This window comes from Alligator mississippiensis, chromosome 4 (assembly GCF_030867095.1).
Source record: "Alligator mississippiensis isolate rAllMis1 chromosome 4, rAllMis1, whole genome shotgun sequence".
Taxonomy (NCBI): domain Eukaryota; kingdom Metazoa; phylum Chordata; order Crocodylia; family Alligatoridae; genus Alligator; species Alligator mississippiensis.
Genome location: NC_081827.1, coordinates 86,513,452 through 86,528,761, shown reverse-complemented (window position 1 = coordinate 86,528,761; position 15,310 = coordinate 86,513,452). Strand labels below are relative to the sequence as shown.

Here is a 15,310-nt window from a genome sequence, read left to right as displayed (position 1 = left end):
AATAAAACTACAGTAAATATATGCTTTAGGGATCTTCAATAATATTCAAAATAGCAAAGATAAATTACAGTTGTGCATTTGGCTTGTACTGTACAAGTAGTTTGAGAACCTAAACAAATGAAAAAGAAATAAGGCAAATGAAAAAAAAAGGAGCTGATAAAGTTTCTGGCTACAATACAGGAGACATATCATTACCATATGATCTAATGTGGGTGTCAGCCTGGATTGTGTTCATTGAGGGAAACCTTATTTTTTAACTGTGCTATCGAATAGAAGCAGGAGGGTTTTCCACCAAGTGACAGTCACTGAGCAGCAACTTGCCCCCTCCTCCTTTCCACACCTGCAAAGTCTTTTGCCTGGGCTGAATATTTAGTTTAATTACACCTCAGCTTTGAGAGCTCCTGTTGCAAATCCCTGGATTAAAAGGTATGGTTTTCAATAATTGTCCTGAACTATGCTGCAGACTAATAAAATTTCAGACAGGTCTCTAGCAAAAAGTGTTGCATTTTATAGGAGAAGCAAGAAAAATCCTGCTCAAAGTGTAGCAATGTTAATGTTGTACCCAGCATTTGTGTTATATGAGAACACGTGAAGCTGAATTCATTCTCAAAGACTGTGGACCATTTCTTATAGTTTATTTGACTGTTGCTGTTTTTTGTTTTGCTGTGTATAAGCACTGCTATATATCTTTTATTCAGACTGTGAACTTTTGCAGCAGAGTATTTTGTTAGTAGTCAAATGTTTAGAGAATATGATGTAGTAGGAGCAGGAATATGTATGAACACTTACATGATGATTGTAAAATACAGATAGTGATTTTGCAGTCAGTCTTTGTTTATGTTTTAAACTTTAGTCTTTATTTAGTTTCAGAGAACTAATGTAGTTGATAGTTATACAGACTTGATGTATGTCTTTGTTACATTAGAAAGTTGCATTTCAGAATATATAAACAATGGATAACATATTCTAGAGAAGTTTGTTACTAATGAATGAGTTAAAAATTAAATTTCTTCAGAGTTGAGACTCCTGTCAGTAGATATTCAGCCTCTTTTTAAAGTCCGAGAGCCTGAGTTTCTACATGTGTGGGCTTATTATAAAGAATAAGTAGCACATATGATCAAGAAAAAAAAATAAAGTGTGCATTTTATTGAACACAAACTTTGTGATATAGAAAAAGATTCTTGGACAAAGGGTGATGTAATATTTTAATTAATTTTAAGGAAAGGGGGCATAACTATCACCAACAGAATGTCTTCTGGTGACATGAACTAATGTAGGGTTTTTTCCATGCTATTTTGAACTGAATTGGAGCCAAGTCTATGTTGTAGTTTCCTCTGTCTCTGAAAGGGTTCCACATTGTATACATATAATTACTGCAGATTTAAACAGGTTTGTACTCCAGACCCAAGTACCATAATCACAAACCATTAAGGAATGAATTCACATTTTCCTTTTCTTTCTTTCCTTCATAAATGAAGTACAAACAATTTTATATTTGCTTTCAAAAAAGGGGTTTTTTTTGTTGTTTTTAGATATATTCCTATTCTATTATTCAATAACATGCATTTTCTTTTGTCATGCAACAGATCCTCCTCACTGAGTTCTTAAGATTATGCAGTGCAAAATCCTCTTTGAGTTTTCACTAATGTAAAACTCCCATTTCACTAATGCAAAACTCTCATGCAAAATTCTCATTAGGAGTTTTGGCAAAAATGTGACAGCAGGATAAGGCCCAGGGACAGTATTTAGTTGATACATATGATGTCATCAATATATGTGTACATGAGTACAACTTGGAAAGTACCACTGCCCCCCCTCTCCCCCCCCCCATGTAATAAATGAATTGCAGTGGATAACCCTGAATATGTTTTCTTGAAATTTATGAGTCAAAGATAATTTGTACATGGAAGTACCTCTTTAAAGCAGTCACTTGCCATGTGAATCAACAACACAAAAAATACCCTCAATTGCCAATATCTTTGAAGGTGTTTGTTTGTAGCTGATTCATATGGCATCTGAAAAGCTTACAGACATTCTGAAGAATTGTTTTTATTCTTTTAATATTTATTTGCAAAAGATAACATAATATAATGAACACATTCATGTTTTAACTTTCTGTCTTAGAAATGGATTTTTTTAAATAAATATATTGTCATCTTACTACCATCCTTTAAAGAATATAAATATGCTGAACTATCAGAATTGGATTAAGAATACAGCCATGAACTAAATGCTTTAGTTGCAGGTTTAAAATATTATCATATTTTGCATGGCAACCTTGTGAGCTCCTTTAGGCTAAGTGTCAAAAGTTGTGGTGTTGCATTCTGGGAGTTACTATATGCAAATTAAGTAACCCTTAAAGGACATTGAATTTAGGATTAATACAGAATGTATCTTTTCCTATGCTTCTTATTTTACTCTATTTTTACTGCTACCAGCTCTCTTATGTAAACAGATTAAGTAGTCTCAGAAAAAGGCCTCTGTAAGCAATTCCTAATGTCTAGTTAATACATTTCAGAAATGATTCTTTATTGCTTAGGTATTTGTACAAAATTGTGCTGTCCCAAGACGGGATTTTAAAAATAAGTTTTGCTTTGTATTGCATATTTTGAAGAGAGAAAACCTCTGAAAGGTCCACTTATTTTCATAGTTTGTAATAATTATTATAAATAACTCTCCAACTATTCCCTTTTCAATAGAATAATGCATGCCATACACTGCAGAATTTGGTGAAGTTAAGTTAGAGCCCAGTCCTGAAAACAAATAATAGTTTTCTTTTTGGATTCCATTAGTACTGCTCATATGAATTATTTTGCTTCTGTGCATACATTTTGGCAGGATTGGGCCCTCAAACCCAATGGATTGTCAAAAATGTGCTGACAATAAAAGAATCATGAATTTAAATGCTTCTGCAGTGCAAAGAAGATACTTTTTAGAGTATGCAGCTATAAAATAACATAACCAAAGGCACAAAAAATAGAAAGGAAGCCAAGAAGAAATCAACGTGAAATGAAACTTGATTCCATTTCATAATATACTTTAAACTGGGAAATAAGTGTAACTTATTGAAACTAAAAAGTCCCATCCCCCATGCCATCACTAGATCTTGCTCTATTTCCCAATCAACCTCAGTGAACTATAATTTAAAACACATGCAGTAAGCTGGCACTTCCAAAAAAAAAAAAAAAAAAAGAATTCACAAAACATGAAATAAAGTATTATGGTGGGTTTGGGAACCACAGGTTCACTCCCAAAGGAACAAATCCATAGCTAAGAAACAAATGGTAATGAAATCACAGTCAAGCTTATGTTGGCAACATACTGACAAATGGAAAATGTATCTTATTGCCTTGACAGTTTTTTTAAATATTTTTTGACGACACTGCCTGTTCCTAATAAATACTACCCTAAATATGCAAACAGATGTGGTTACTGTCATCTTTAAACCCCTCTGCAAAAAGTTCTTGACCAGCAATTATCATTTTCTGGTCCAACAAGTTTTGGCCCTGTTTTTAATGGAAAGCTTAATAAATGAGATACTTCTGTATTTGCTGGATTTACTTAGAAAAAAAATGGTAAGGGATTGTGGAACAATGAAAAGATTCTACCACTCTTTAAACTTTGTATTTGAATCCTAGGTCCACTGGGTCTATTCTGAGTACATGAACTGAACCATGAAAGTGTCTGTGATCTTCCTCCTACTTCTGCCAGTATGCTTGGCCAAGCCATTCCACCAAAAAGGCTTGTTTGACTTTATGGTAGAAGATGAAGGGTCTGCTGATATTCCTGCAACAGAGGAGCCTATATTTCCTGGACTTGGACCAGTATGCCCATTCCGCTGCCAGTGCCATCTTCGTGTCGTTCAGTGTTCTGATTTAGGTAAGCCGTGATAGAGCTTCTTACAGCACCCATCTACAGGTTCTTTATAGCTGATTACTTGCCGTGCTTGTATATAGCCTCAAAATGGGGTCCCACCATATTATAATCTTGGTGCTGTTGAAAATTTGATTTATACTTTAAATCCACTAAGGTTAACTAAAACGAGCTAAAATGAAGAGTCCCATTAAATCCTGGACTTAAATTAGGCATTTCTGGTGCCCATGAGAATGTGTGTGTTCTGTGCACATTTTTTGAAAGACCACAGAAATCTGTTTGCCAGAAAAATCACTTTTCAATGTTGTATCATTTATATATGTCAAATGAATCCAGTGAGGTTACATGGTAGTGATGGAAAAATCTTAAAAGGTTCAAAACTCCACAGGCCAGATTCCAATTCTGTCTCTCTCAGACTTGTACCTCACCACAGAAATCATTCCATTTCAATGGAACCATGTGAGCAAACTTAAAGTCAGATTAGAACTGGCTACACTGGCAAACCAGTTCAGAAAGAGTCTGAAACCTTAGAAGTTTTTGGAACTAATTATAATATATATAAAGCATTGTAATATATTGTTAATGGTCAGTGTAATTTCCTAATTCACAAAGAAGCAACATTTTCACTTCAGAAGGGCTTACCAACCAATGGTGTTAGTGCACAGTAAACTCACTCCCTAACTTCCTCCACACTGAATTCTTTCTGTAGATAAGACATACGTAGTGCAGCTACTTCAGTGAATCTATTCTTGTTTTGAGCCACTATTATTCGATGTGATGATTGTGTTTTCTTTTCCTCAAAGAAGCTAGTTAGTTCAATCAGTTGACAGAGACAGACTCAATATAATCATAAGAGTAGCTTTTTAAACACAAACAAATCTCAGCTGCTTCAATATATGAATACATGTTTCTTGTTTTTCTACTCTATAGCTTTACTATTTTTAGCTATTAAACCATAGCTAATAGCTATGCAATGGTAGTGTATGAGTCTGCCAATCAGAATTGGGCCTTTATTATGCTTCCTGCTGGTTATTGTATACATGTAAGTGTTCCCTCCTGCCACTCCATCATCCCCACCCTTTCCCCACCCCCAAAAAAAGGAAAGAAGAAAAACAACCTTACAGGTTTGGGGAAATAGCATGTAATTATGAAAAAAGATGGTTTCACAAAATGAAAAAGCTAACCTGCAAAAGTGAATGCAGACTAATGTGTGGATCAGTGTATGCAACTTCCATAGCACTGGGCCTGCTAAGAGACCCTAGAATCAACTAAGAAACTAGGTAATAAGAAGAGCAAATGGCAAGGTGATCTACATGCCATGAAGACGCAAGAGTGCTGCTGTTTAAATTATGTTGGGACCAATGATCTTGGTCTCCTTCATTTTCACTGTAGAAGGGACCAAGCAGAACGGTCAGGACATCTACACAGAAGATTAGCATCTCTGAATATGCACTGGAATTTTCCTGTCTCATGAGTTAACTCCCTGGTGGTAAGGTTTCCACAGAGCTGAGCTATCCCTCTTTAGGCACATTTGCTCCTGGCCTTCTCCATGGAGAAGGATCACTAGAAAAGAAAATTCATCCCCAGTAAACATTACATATCCAGATAATTTCACCAGAGCAGCACTTTCACAACGCGCTGCTTAGAAGTGAGGAAGATGTGCACACCCTTCTTGGCTTGAAGCCTATACAGTGTAGGCCCTGGAGGAAAGTACTGTGCTTCTGGAATAAAAATCTGGCCTCTGGCTTGGAAATACAATCAAATTACATCTCAGGAAACTGACGTATATCCATATCTGTGGCTGGATGCTCACCTGTAAAGTGAAGGCCAGATGCACAGAAACTATGCTCAGTTCTTCAGTTTTGGCACTCAGTTTCCTCTATATCCCAAATATCCTGTTAGAGCAGCTTGTCTTGTAACAACTTTCAGTCTTCTCCTATAGCAAGCAATTTGATGAAGGTAGGGAGATAAGCAGAGACCACCTTCCCTCCAGTTTCCTACTCTGGGGAAAGAACTTGCATAGACAGATATATGTTAACTAAGGATCCCACATACTGGGAATCTGTCCTCAAATGTCCATTTATGTGGACCTTAGCCATGTCTCTGTGAAGGAAATCCAGTCAACAGCAAAACAACTAGTAACACTGACTTGGGTAAGGTTAGAAATTTTAACTAAGTATTTTAGGATTTTATTTCAAAATATGAACTACATGATGCCAAGAAAATGTTGCATGCTAGCTTGCAGTCAGATGAATAACCATAGAATGGTGGCTTAGGTCAGAGAAGTCGTGTCTTCAAGAATTCACACCGCAACTACAAATCTTAAGGAATTCTCTGCCTACATGCAAATCACTGCTAACAGGCCTTTTATTCAACCAAGTTAGTTATTCAAAAATATTATTAGCTTTAATCATCTATTCTCAAGGAAGCTTACAGAAAAAAGGCCACATGCAATAGTAAGATCTTTAGAGGAGATATTAAAAACGTAACAATTTCCATCCTTGCCTACAGGGAAAAAATGAAGACTAGATGCAACCTAATATAGCCATGAAAAGAAAGCCATTCGAAAACTCAGCCATGACTCACCCAGTGCTAGTCAGACCAAAGGAGCAGTGGTCAAACTGAGGAAAGTCTGCCCTTGTAAGAGGCACAAGACCTTTATAATCCTTATTCCAGCAAAAGAACAACAGTTGGCTTGGGAAAGAGCAGTTGGAGGGTGTCTAATAGGCCTGTGCGAAGCAGAAAGTATTCACTTTGGATTCGGCAATTCAGAGGGACAGTGATTCGATTTGGTGATTCAAATCACTGTCCTGATTCGATTCGTCCAAATCTGAAGATACTTAGCACCAAATCTTATTCACCCATAGACTATACAGGCAGGCAGTGCCGGTGGGAGCAGCTGGGGGAGCAGCTGGATGACCCCTGGCTTGAGCCAGCAGCCCCAGGAGAAGCTGCCCCCCCACCAGGGCAAGGCAGGCAGTCTTGGCAGCCCCAGGAAAAGCTGCAGGGGCTGGGGGGAATGATCGGGGAGTTGGGGGAATGATCGGAGAGCTGGCGAATCAAACCGGGAACTGGGAGGATGCCCCGTTCATTCCCTCCAGCTCCCAGTTTGACCCCCCAGCTCGAAATTCAATCCGCCATCCCCTGCAGCCTCTTCTGGAGCTGCCAGCAGTGTCTGCCTTGCCCCAGTGGGGGCCAGCTGGGGGAACAGTCAGACAAGCCACGGCTTGAGCCAGAAGCCCCAGGAGAAGCTGTGGGGGCTGCAAGGAACAATCAGGGATCTGTGATAATGAACAGGGGCTTCCCCCAGTTCCTGGTTTGATTCCCCAGATGCTGGTTTGATCCCCCAGCTCCCTGATCATTCCCCACTTCTTCCAGGGCTGCCAGCACTGCCTGCCTTGCCCCAGCAGGGGGGCAGCTGGAGGAGCACCTGGACGAGCTACAGCTTCTCCCAGGACTGCCAGATCAAGCCATGGCTTGTCTAGCTGCTCTCCCGGCTGCTCCTGCCAGCGCTGCCTAGCACCTGCCTGTACAGTCTATGGCCAAATCTCCGAATCACTCTGAATCAATTTGGAGGCTTCTGATTTGATTCAGAGAAATTAATGGGTCTCTCAGTTTGATTTAGATTCAGAGATTCGGCCACCAAACTGGGCCAAATCTCCTGTGTACCAAATTGGTTACCGAAGCTTCGCACAGCCCTAGTATCCAATACCCTAGATAATCTGCATGGGCAGGTCTCCTACTGGAACCATGCACACCATTTCTGCAGATTGGAAGATGAAACACCTCTAGCTTACTCACGGAAACATTTCCTCTTTCCCTCACCAAGTACCCAAGGATTAATCTGCTCTTCTATGATAGGAGGTTACTATTTGTAAATGCTACCCCACCAGGAGTTCAACAAGTCTAGCATCTATGTTACAATACTGTTTTGTACTGAAGAAGCCAAGAACATTTCTAGAACTGTCAAAGCTTGATTTATACCATACAGGGTCCAGAGATCAACTCTAGCCTTTCACCTAGTACTCTGTGTGTTGGATAAGTCTTTTCCACCAGCACCGGATGGGAATATCTTTAAAATTTTTAAATTAAATAAATATAGTAAGAAAGGACCTGGCACTACAGTTACAGTCATGTCAGGTGTATTTTTGTATGACTGTATTTTTAAACACGGTCACATCCTACTAAGCACATACCTTGGAATTAATTTGTTCTGCCTCCAAGCCAAAAGTTGAACTAGTAGTAAGGAAAATCAAACTTCCCACACTCAAAAGTAGAAAGAAGAATGTACTTGTAGTTATGAAAAATGGCATGTCAAGAACATAGTTCAATAAGCATACCTATTTTATGATCTGTTCCCTAACTATAATATGTTTCAGCACTTTAAAAAACAAAGCCATTTTGGTTTCTCGTTAAAAGGTTCAATATTATCCAGAATCTACTACCTCTCGCCAAAAGTGAAGCCCCAGCAGTCCTCATCATAGTAATTTTGTCTTGAAGTGTTTGTTGCATCATCTAAAACCTAGTCAGTTTTCCTACAGAGATCAAAGCCAACCAACCTCAAAATTAGAATTTTTATATAGCTGATGGAACTGGTCAGAGCCTGTTGTACAGGTATCAGAATAATAAATATGGTGAAGACATCCCTCTAACCCTCCTCCATCCTTTTCTCTACTAAAGCAGTAGAATGCAACCTCTGGCCAAGAGGTCAGGTCCTTAGTCTTCCCCAGAGGCACCTTCAACAAGAATAAACCCAGGGCCCTTTAGTAGGCCAGAATGGAGAACATACTCATTCACCCCATCAACAGATGCAGAAGATTCGACTGACCTATTCATATGGTGCATGACCATTGCCCCATATTTCCCCAATTGGAGCATCTTTTGTCCACACAGAGGAGGAAGGAAGCAGTTTTTGTAATGTATGAAATTTACTAACTGCACGGGGCATAATGGGAGCTCCTTCAGGCATCTCCCAAGCATATCCATGGAGTCAATGTGGCTCTGAAAAGATAATACAAGTGAGGCATAGTCAAGTGGTTAAAGCTCAGGTAGGGCTACAACTCCAATACGTATTTTAGTCTTACATCAGATGTATAGGATTCTTTACCAATCCTCCCTCAAAAAAGTTGCATCATAATGTAATGCATCAGGTTGTGAAAGACATTCTGAACTAATTAGTGAAAAGCTGTAAAGTCCAATTGCTGTAGTATTTCAAAATCTCAATTCAGTTTTATTTCCTGGAAATATATTAATTCATTGACCTTCCAAGTCTGTACATAAGTTTACTGCTTGTTTAAAGCCTTCCACTGGAAACTTCATTCCTTATTCAAGGCTCAGGTTGGAAGTATTTACTTAATTTTAAAGGAATTCTGCTCCTTTGGCACAGAACTTTCGAACTTGTGCCTCCCCATCAATAATGAAGGATAAAAACTCTCCCTAAGAAAACTGTGATTATGGAATCTGTAAGAAAAAACAAATATTAAAAGACATAAAATATGAGACTGAAATTTAGCAATGCCTCATAGTACCAATTTAATTGATATGTTAAGATTAAAAACTAGATCAAACTATCAGGGAATGTGGTAGATTATCTGCTTCTTGAGGTCTTTAAATGAAAACTAAAATGTACTTTAGTCAAACACAAGTTAATGTGTTTTATATATAGTGATGGAGTTAAGTTTGATGTGCAGTGATACACAGACCTACATTTTGCCCTTTCTGATTATAAAGTCTATGGAAGTCTTTTTAAAATCTGTTGAATAATTGCATCTACGCTGGAGATCTGTCTGAGATATTCACATTGGAAACATCAAAATTATTTTCTACTGATTTGTTTCTACTGATCTGCAATATGTATACTTGTATGTGGCAAACTAAAAAAATCCAGAAATAACTTTTTACATCTTAAAATCTAAGTAAATGTCATGAGTTTTGGAGACTTCAACTTATGGATTTTTTCCTCTAATGCCAATGTGGATGACACCAGAAAAGTGAAGAAGCCTCACTGCCTTTCTGGCATCAATACCTGTGAACAGGAGGTAGGTAAGCCTTGCTCAAGAGCAGGTGCTGCCAATAATGCAAGGGATGTAGTGTAGATATACCCAGTCTTACCTTTAGTTTGTTTCCCATAAAGAAGGGCAAAGCAATCAGGACAAATGCCAGGGGTCGGGGGGTGGGGTGGGGGGGCTGTACTACAGTGAGTTAGTGCAAGTCATTCACGCTTCAGCTGGAAGGTGGGAGTGGTCCCCGTCTCATCTTTTGCCTTGACCCTCCCAGAAATATAATGCCAGCTCTGGGCCAAAGCTACATATTATAACTATCTTAAAAAGTAATCAGGAAAGTAAAGTTCACACAAAAGTATTATAAGACTCATGGGCCATGAAGTTCTAAGTTGGAAAAGTGAATAGATTAGAAAAACAACCCCAGAACTTTCTGGTAACACTAAGACATATTTTTATGGAGATTTCAGTGCCTGGAATGTAGGAAAACAATGGGTGATGTTTTCAAACTTTTCAGAGCCAATTAGACTCCCTTATCTCTTGGTCACTTTCAAAAATGTTAAACAATAGCACTGGTGATTGACTAACAGACATGTGAAGGCCTTTTACTCTGAAAGGTGTTGGGGAGGGGAATTGTGGATGCTTCTCAGGGAAAGACGGAAATCACTTCTTATTTCCCAGGTCTCAGGAAGCAATTAATAAAATGGTTACCATTTGCAAGTGCCACACAACCTAAAACAAAATCTCAGTATATTTTGAAGTCTGTAGTTTATGAGAAGCAGAATCCAGGCAACCATAAGAGTTTAAAATAAAAAAAGCAGCTACCACATCCTATTTTACACCTCCAAGTACTCCAATCCCCAGATCTGCTGCTTACCCTATTTACAGAACTCAGGTCTTCCTCCCCACAGACTTCATTTAGAACATCATCAAGGGGTGCAGGCTTGTTGGTTGGCTCAATTATGCAATCTTCCAAATTCTTTCCCTATCATTGCCAGGAGTTTCTTGTCTCCTGAGTTTCTTTTGGGCACAGAGCAGCATGTACAGGAAATGCAGGCAGCTGCTAGGGAGGCCTACTTAGGACAGCAAACTCTGATGATTGTAGCTGGGAATCAAATGAAACTCAGCTGGCTACAGCTGTTCATGGAAACTAGAGCAGATTTTTAAAGAGCCCCAAAACATGACCCCTGTGATAATATTGTGAGTGTTGCAATTAATTATGAGCATATCTGAACCAAACATTCAAATCTCCATCTCCATTTAGGCCCGCTGCCAAAGGTTCATCCTGCTTGAGATGAATTAGGAGTATGACAAGGTTGAGGATGGAAAGATTATTTATGGGTTTGGTTCAGGACTGGGCCTGTTTGCTGCCATGCGGTATATGATATAAAATGTACACAAAATGCACAACATTGCTTTGTTGAAATTGTTTATAAACTACGGCTAAAGTATTTGCTCTTTTGCCTGTGCAATTTCAGCATTGCACGGACACAATTTTTTGATGCAAAAACTAAGGCACTAGGAAGGACCATGAACTTAAGCTTCATTCACCAATCTGGAACTTCTGGGGTACTCTAAATCTAAATATGGAAAACAGTGATGATCTCTATCTTTACAATGGGCCTAATCAACATCCTAGCTCAAAGCACACTGACAACTTCAGACTGTGGAAGCAAGGTCTGTTGCTTTATCTCATATCGAAGCATATCCCTATATGACACATGCAACAAATACAAACTTTTATATATTCTGCCACCTAAAACACACCATGAACCACAAGATAAGACATCATATCGATGACTTCTCCTTCCTGTTGTGAACTCTGACTGGAAAGATGGATCTAACCTCTTCAGGACCTAACCTCTAGGGAAAGGAAAGAGGACGGTATGATGAAGGTACCGGCCTGTGCCTCAGGATGTATTGGATCAGTTCTTAGCTGTACTACATATATATTGGATATCACTTGGACATCACTTAACCTCTGCGCTTCAGTTCCCCTAGCTGAAAAATAGATTTTGTTCTTCCATACCCCACAGATGTAGGGAGGATATATTTGCAAAAGTTTGTATAATATTCAGAATCTTTGATGATAGAGACTATAAAGTTGCATATATAAAAAGTGCCCCAGAAAGACAAGTATATTTATCTAAACCAGGTGCCATATTATAGCACCCTTTGACATTCAGTCCAGTTGATAACTCCACCCACCAGAATGGTTTCACACAAAGTAGCGGAACCTTTACTTTGCATATACTTTAACTTTACATTAGCCCCCATGATCTTGTGGGGGATCTTTGGTAGATTTTGATTATTTGTAGGAAAGGAACCCCAGTGGTGTTACTGTCTCATATCTCAAATATGAAAATTTGCAATACAGTGTTCTCTTTGGGTTTCTTCTGTTTATACGCATGTTTGCAGAAACACACATGTGCAAATACTTACATGGAACATCTACACATGCCCCTATGGCACCATTATTATTGCGCCCTTATTTAGTATCCTTTTGGAAGTACTAAATGAGCGCACAGTAACAGCATGGATTGCACCATTCTGATGGTACACGGTTATTTTTAGGCATTATGTCACCATAGCAAAGCGCTATGGTGACATAGCTGCAGCATCACGGTTTGTGCCTGCCAATGCTATGTCACGGTAGCGTGTTGCTATGGCAATGTAGCGTTTCATGTAGATGCACCCACACTGTAGGAGAAGCTGACTTAGGTATGGCGTGCCATTTCTAAGATCAGTTCAAAGAAAGCTATAACTGGCAGAGGTAACACCTACAACATCTTTCTGGCTGTCACTTAAATTCTCTAAAAATATCACAGCTCTCCGTTATTCATAAGCAGAGCTTGAATTTGTAGACCATTGATATTTGAAACTTGAAATGTACAATCTAAAAATTCAATGCAAGGTTTAGCCTCTAGCCAGTAAACCCTTCACTGGTAAACTAAGCGTTAATCTCTTCCCAGTAACCCTCTCACTGGTAATCTAAGTATTCTAAATGGACCATGCTTCAAAGGCATCAGATAATGCTACAGTTGTACAGTTTTGAGGGTGCCACATGCCCTGCCTCCCATGCTTACACTATTTTACTTTAAATTTATTTATAAGGTTTATATTGGCAGCTAGAAGGTAAAAAAATTATTATGAAAACAAATGATTAAACCATTTTAATTTTTATTTTCAGGAAAGCTGTGAGCCCTTCACATCTAGTGAAAAAATAACCTCATGACTATCATTTCAAATGAAAAAGTAGTGCATTTTAGACAGTTGTCAGGGTTACTGCTGTCTGCTGTCAGGAAAGACTGTCTCATAGCAAGTTTGCCTGGGGACGAAATGACACATCAGCACACACTATATAGTTGCTGATCTAATGCCATAATCTTGTATCAGAGAAGCCAATGGGCATTTTTGCCATTAACTTTTGGAATATAATCCAAATTAGGAGTGAAATCTTGGCAGCAACATATGGAGAAGCTTATTACATACTCCAAGTCCTTGTTCTACTGAATAAGGGACAGTATGAGTTGTAAGCTTTTATTCCTGCCAGTGGTCTCAGTCAGTATGTCATACTCCTAATTCATCTTAAACAGGATGAATCTTTTATACAAAATCTCTTAAAGGTTAATCTAATTAAATGGCAACTGATTAAATCCACATTGCACTTAGCATGGATAAATATTAGAAGCAAAACATTTTTATATTTGGCTGCCTCAAATAACTCAGCAGTTGTATGGATTTAAGATCTAAAGTTACTGATCCAAGTTTGATAAATTTAGCTCAGATGTTAAAGTTTCAGGATAGCAATGATCAAACAACAGATCCATTCCTTGTATACAGAGTAGTATCATTTATAAAACCAAAGACTTAAAAAAAAGACAAAACTTCAAAAAAAGGGGGTGCCAAAAGGAAACCCCTACACCCACATTTGAACACTGATTTGAACAACTCAATTTTCAGCACTGCTGAGCACTTCCAGCACTTATCAATGGGGGATCAGTGGAAACTTCTGGGGCCTCAATCATTTTAAAAGAGTTTCATTCTGGTCCCTAGAAATAGATTTAATTCAAGTCCCTAGATACAGATATACGAGCAGGAAGCTATTTAAAAAAAATCTTGGCTACATCCATCATTAATGCTATTGTGGAGCCTTCATTGTAGTAAAAGCTCTTGTGCACATCAATGGGACTTCCACATGATTGGTTGCCGTAATGTTCACAAATATAGCATAATGCTAGGATTAACGGGGCTGACTGAAATACTCAGTTTGGAAATAAGAGTGAGACAAAGTGGTACTTTTAACTAGAACATCCATAACCCAGAGAGCTTGTTTCTTACTGGACTTTAGGACAACTACATTGATCACCATTAAAAATTCATATGTACCCAGAGTTCATATGACAATAGTCCTTTTCCTAGGTTATCAACTAGGAAAAGTTGCGGTTTGAAGGAAATGACTTGTCTTGATACCACTGTGGGGTAACAATCATCTTTTAAATGTGGTAACTCTACATGAGCTGGCTTGCCTTACGCTTCATGAACTCTGGAACTAAAGGTTGTGAACATTTCAAATGTCAGACATTGTTCATGTGTTCTTTCTTAATTCAAATGTTAAAAAAAGAATAGAAAATATATGAGGCTGTACACTGCATCTAAACCTTAATTATAAATGTGCAATGCTGGGTTCTGAACTGAGCTATTATGGCTCAGAAAAGAGACTGTGGAATGACGCAAAGCAGTGACAATAAGATGTTGGGCATCCTTAAGAAGGGAACTGAAAACAATATCACCATCCCATTATACAAATCCATGGTGCTCCCACATCTTGAATACTGTATGTAGTTCTGGTCTCTGTATTTAAAAAAAAATAGAGTGGAATTAAGAGACTCAGAGTAGGACAACCAAGATGATCAAGGGTGTGGTACATACCAGGAGAGACTTTTTAGTTTGGTAAGGAGAAGGCTGAGGTGGGGTGAGGGGCAGGATGTGATAGAACTTTATAAAATCATGAAGGATGTGGACCAAGCAAATAGGGACCTGTGATTCATTCTACAATCCCCAAATACTACAACTAAGGGGCACCCATCAGCAGGAGACCAGTAAAAAACTAACAAGAAAGTATTTTCTTATGCAGTGTGTAGTTAACTTGCAGAACACGTTACTGCAGGAGGTTGTAGAGGCAGATAGTATCCCCAGATTCAAAAAGGGAATAGACAAATTCATGAGTGATAGATTCAGCAAAAGCTGCTAAACAGAACAGTCATGGATGTTTCCTCTGGCATCTCTACACCAATGACTGTGAATGCCAGGGACTGTATGACAGGGGACAGACCATTCTAGCTTCATGGTCCTCAAACCAAGCTTGACATCATATTTTAGACATAAGGTACCCCTCAGAAAATGGCAGCTCTTAGTTTGCACTTGTTTTTTGATTA

General features: G+C 38.6%; 1 protein-coding gene across 1 annotated transcript in view; it reads left to right on the top strand.

The window, feature by feature from the left end:
* The first annotated feature begins 241 nt into the window (after positions 1-241).
* Positions 242-15,310, top strand: part of DCN (decorin) — a 49,825-nt gene continuing 34,756 nt past the window's right edge. Inside the window, exons 1-2 of the mRNA XM_006258359.4 lie at positions 242-426; positions 3,639-3,879. Of these exons, the coding sequence (XP_006258421.1) occupies positions 3,675-3,879 (205 nt within the window). The 5' untranslated portion in view covers positions 242-426; positions 3,639-3,674. The remainder of the gene's footprint in view (positions 427-3,638; positions 3,880-15,310) is intronic.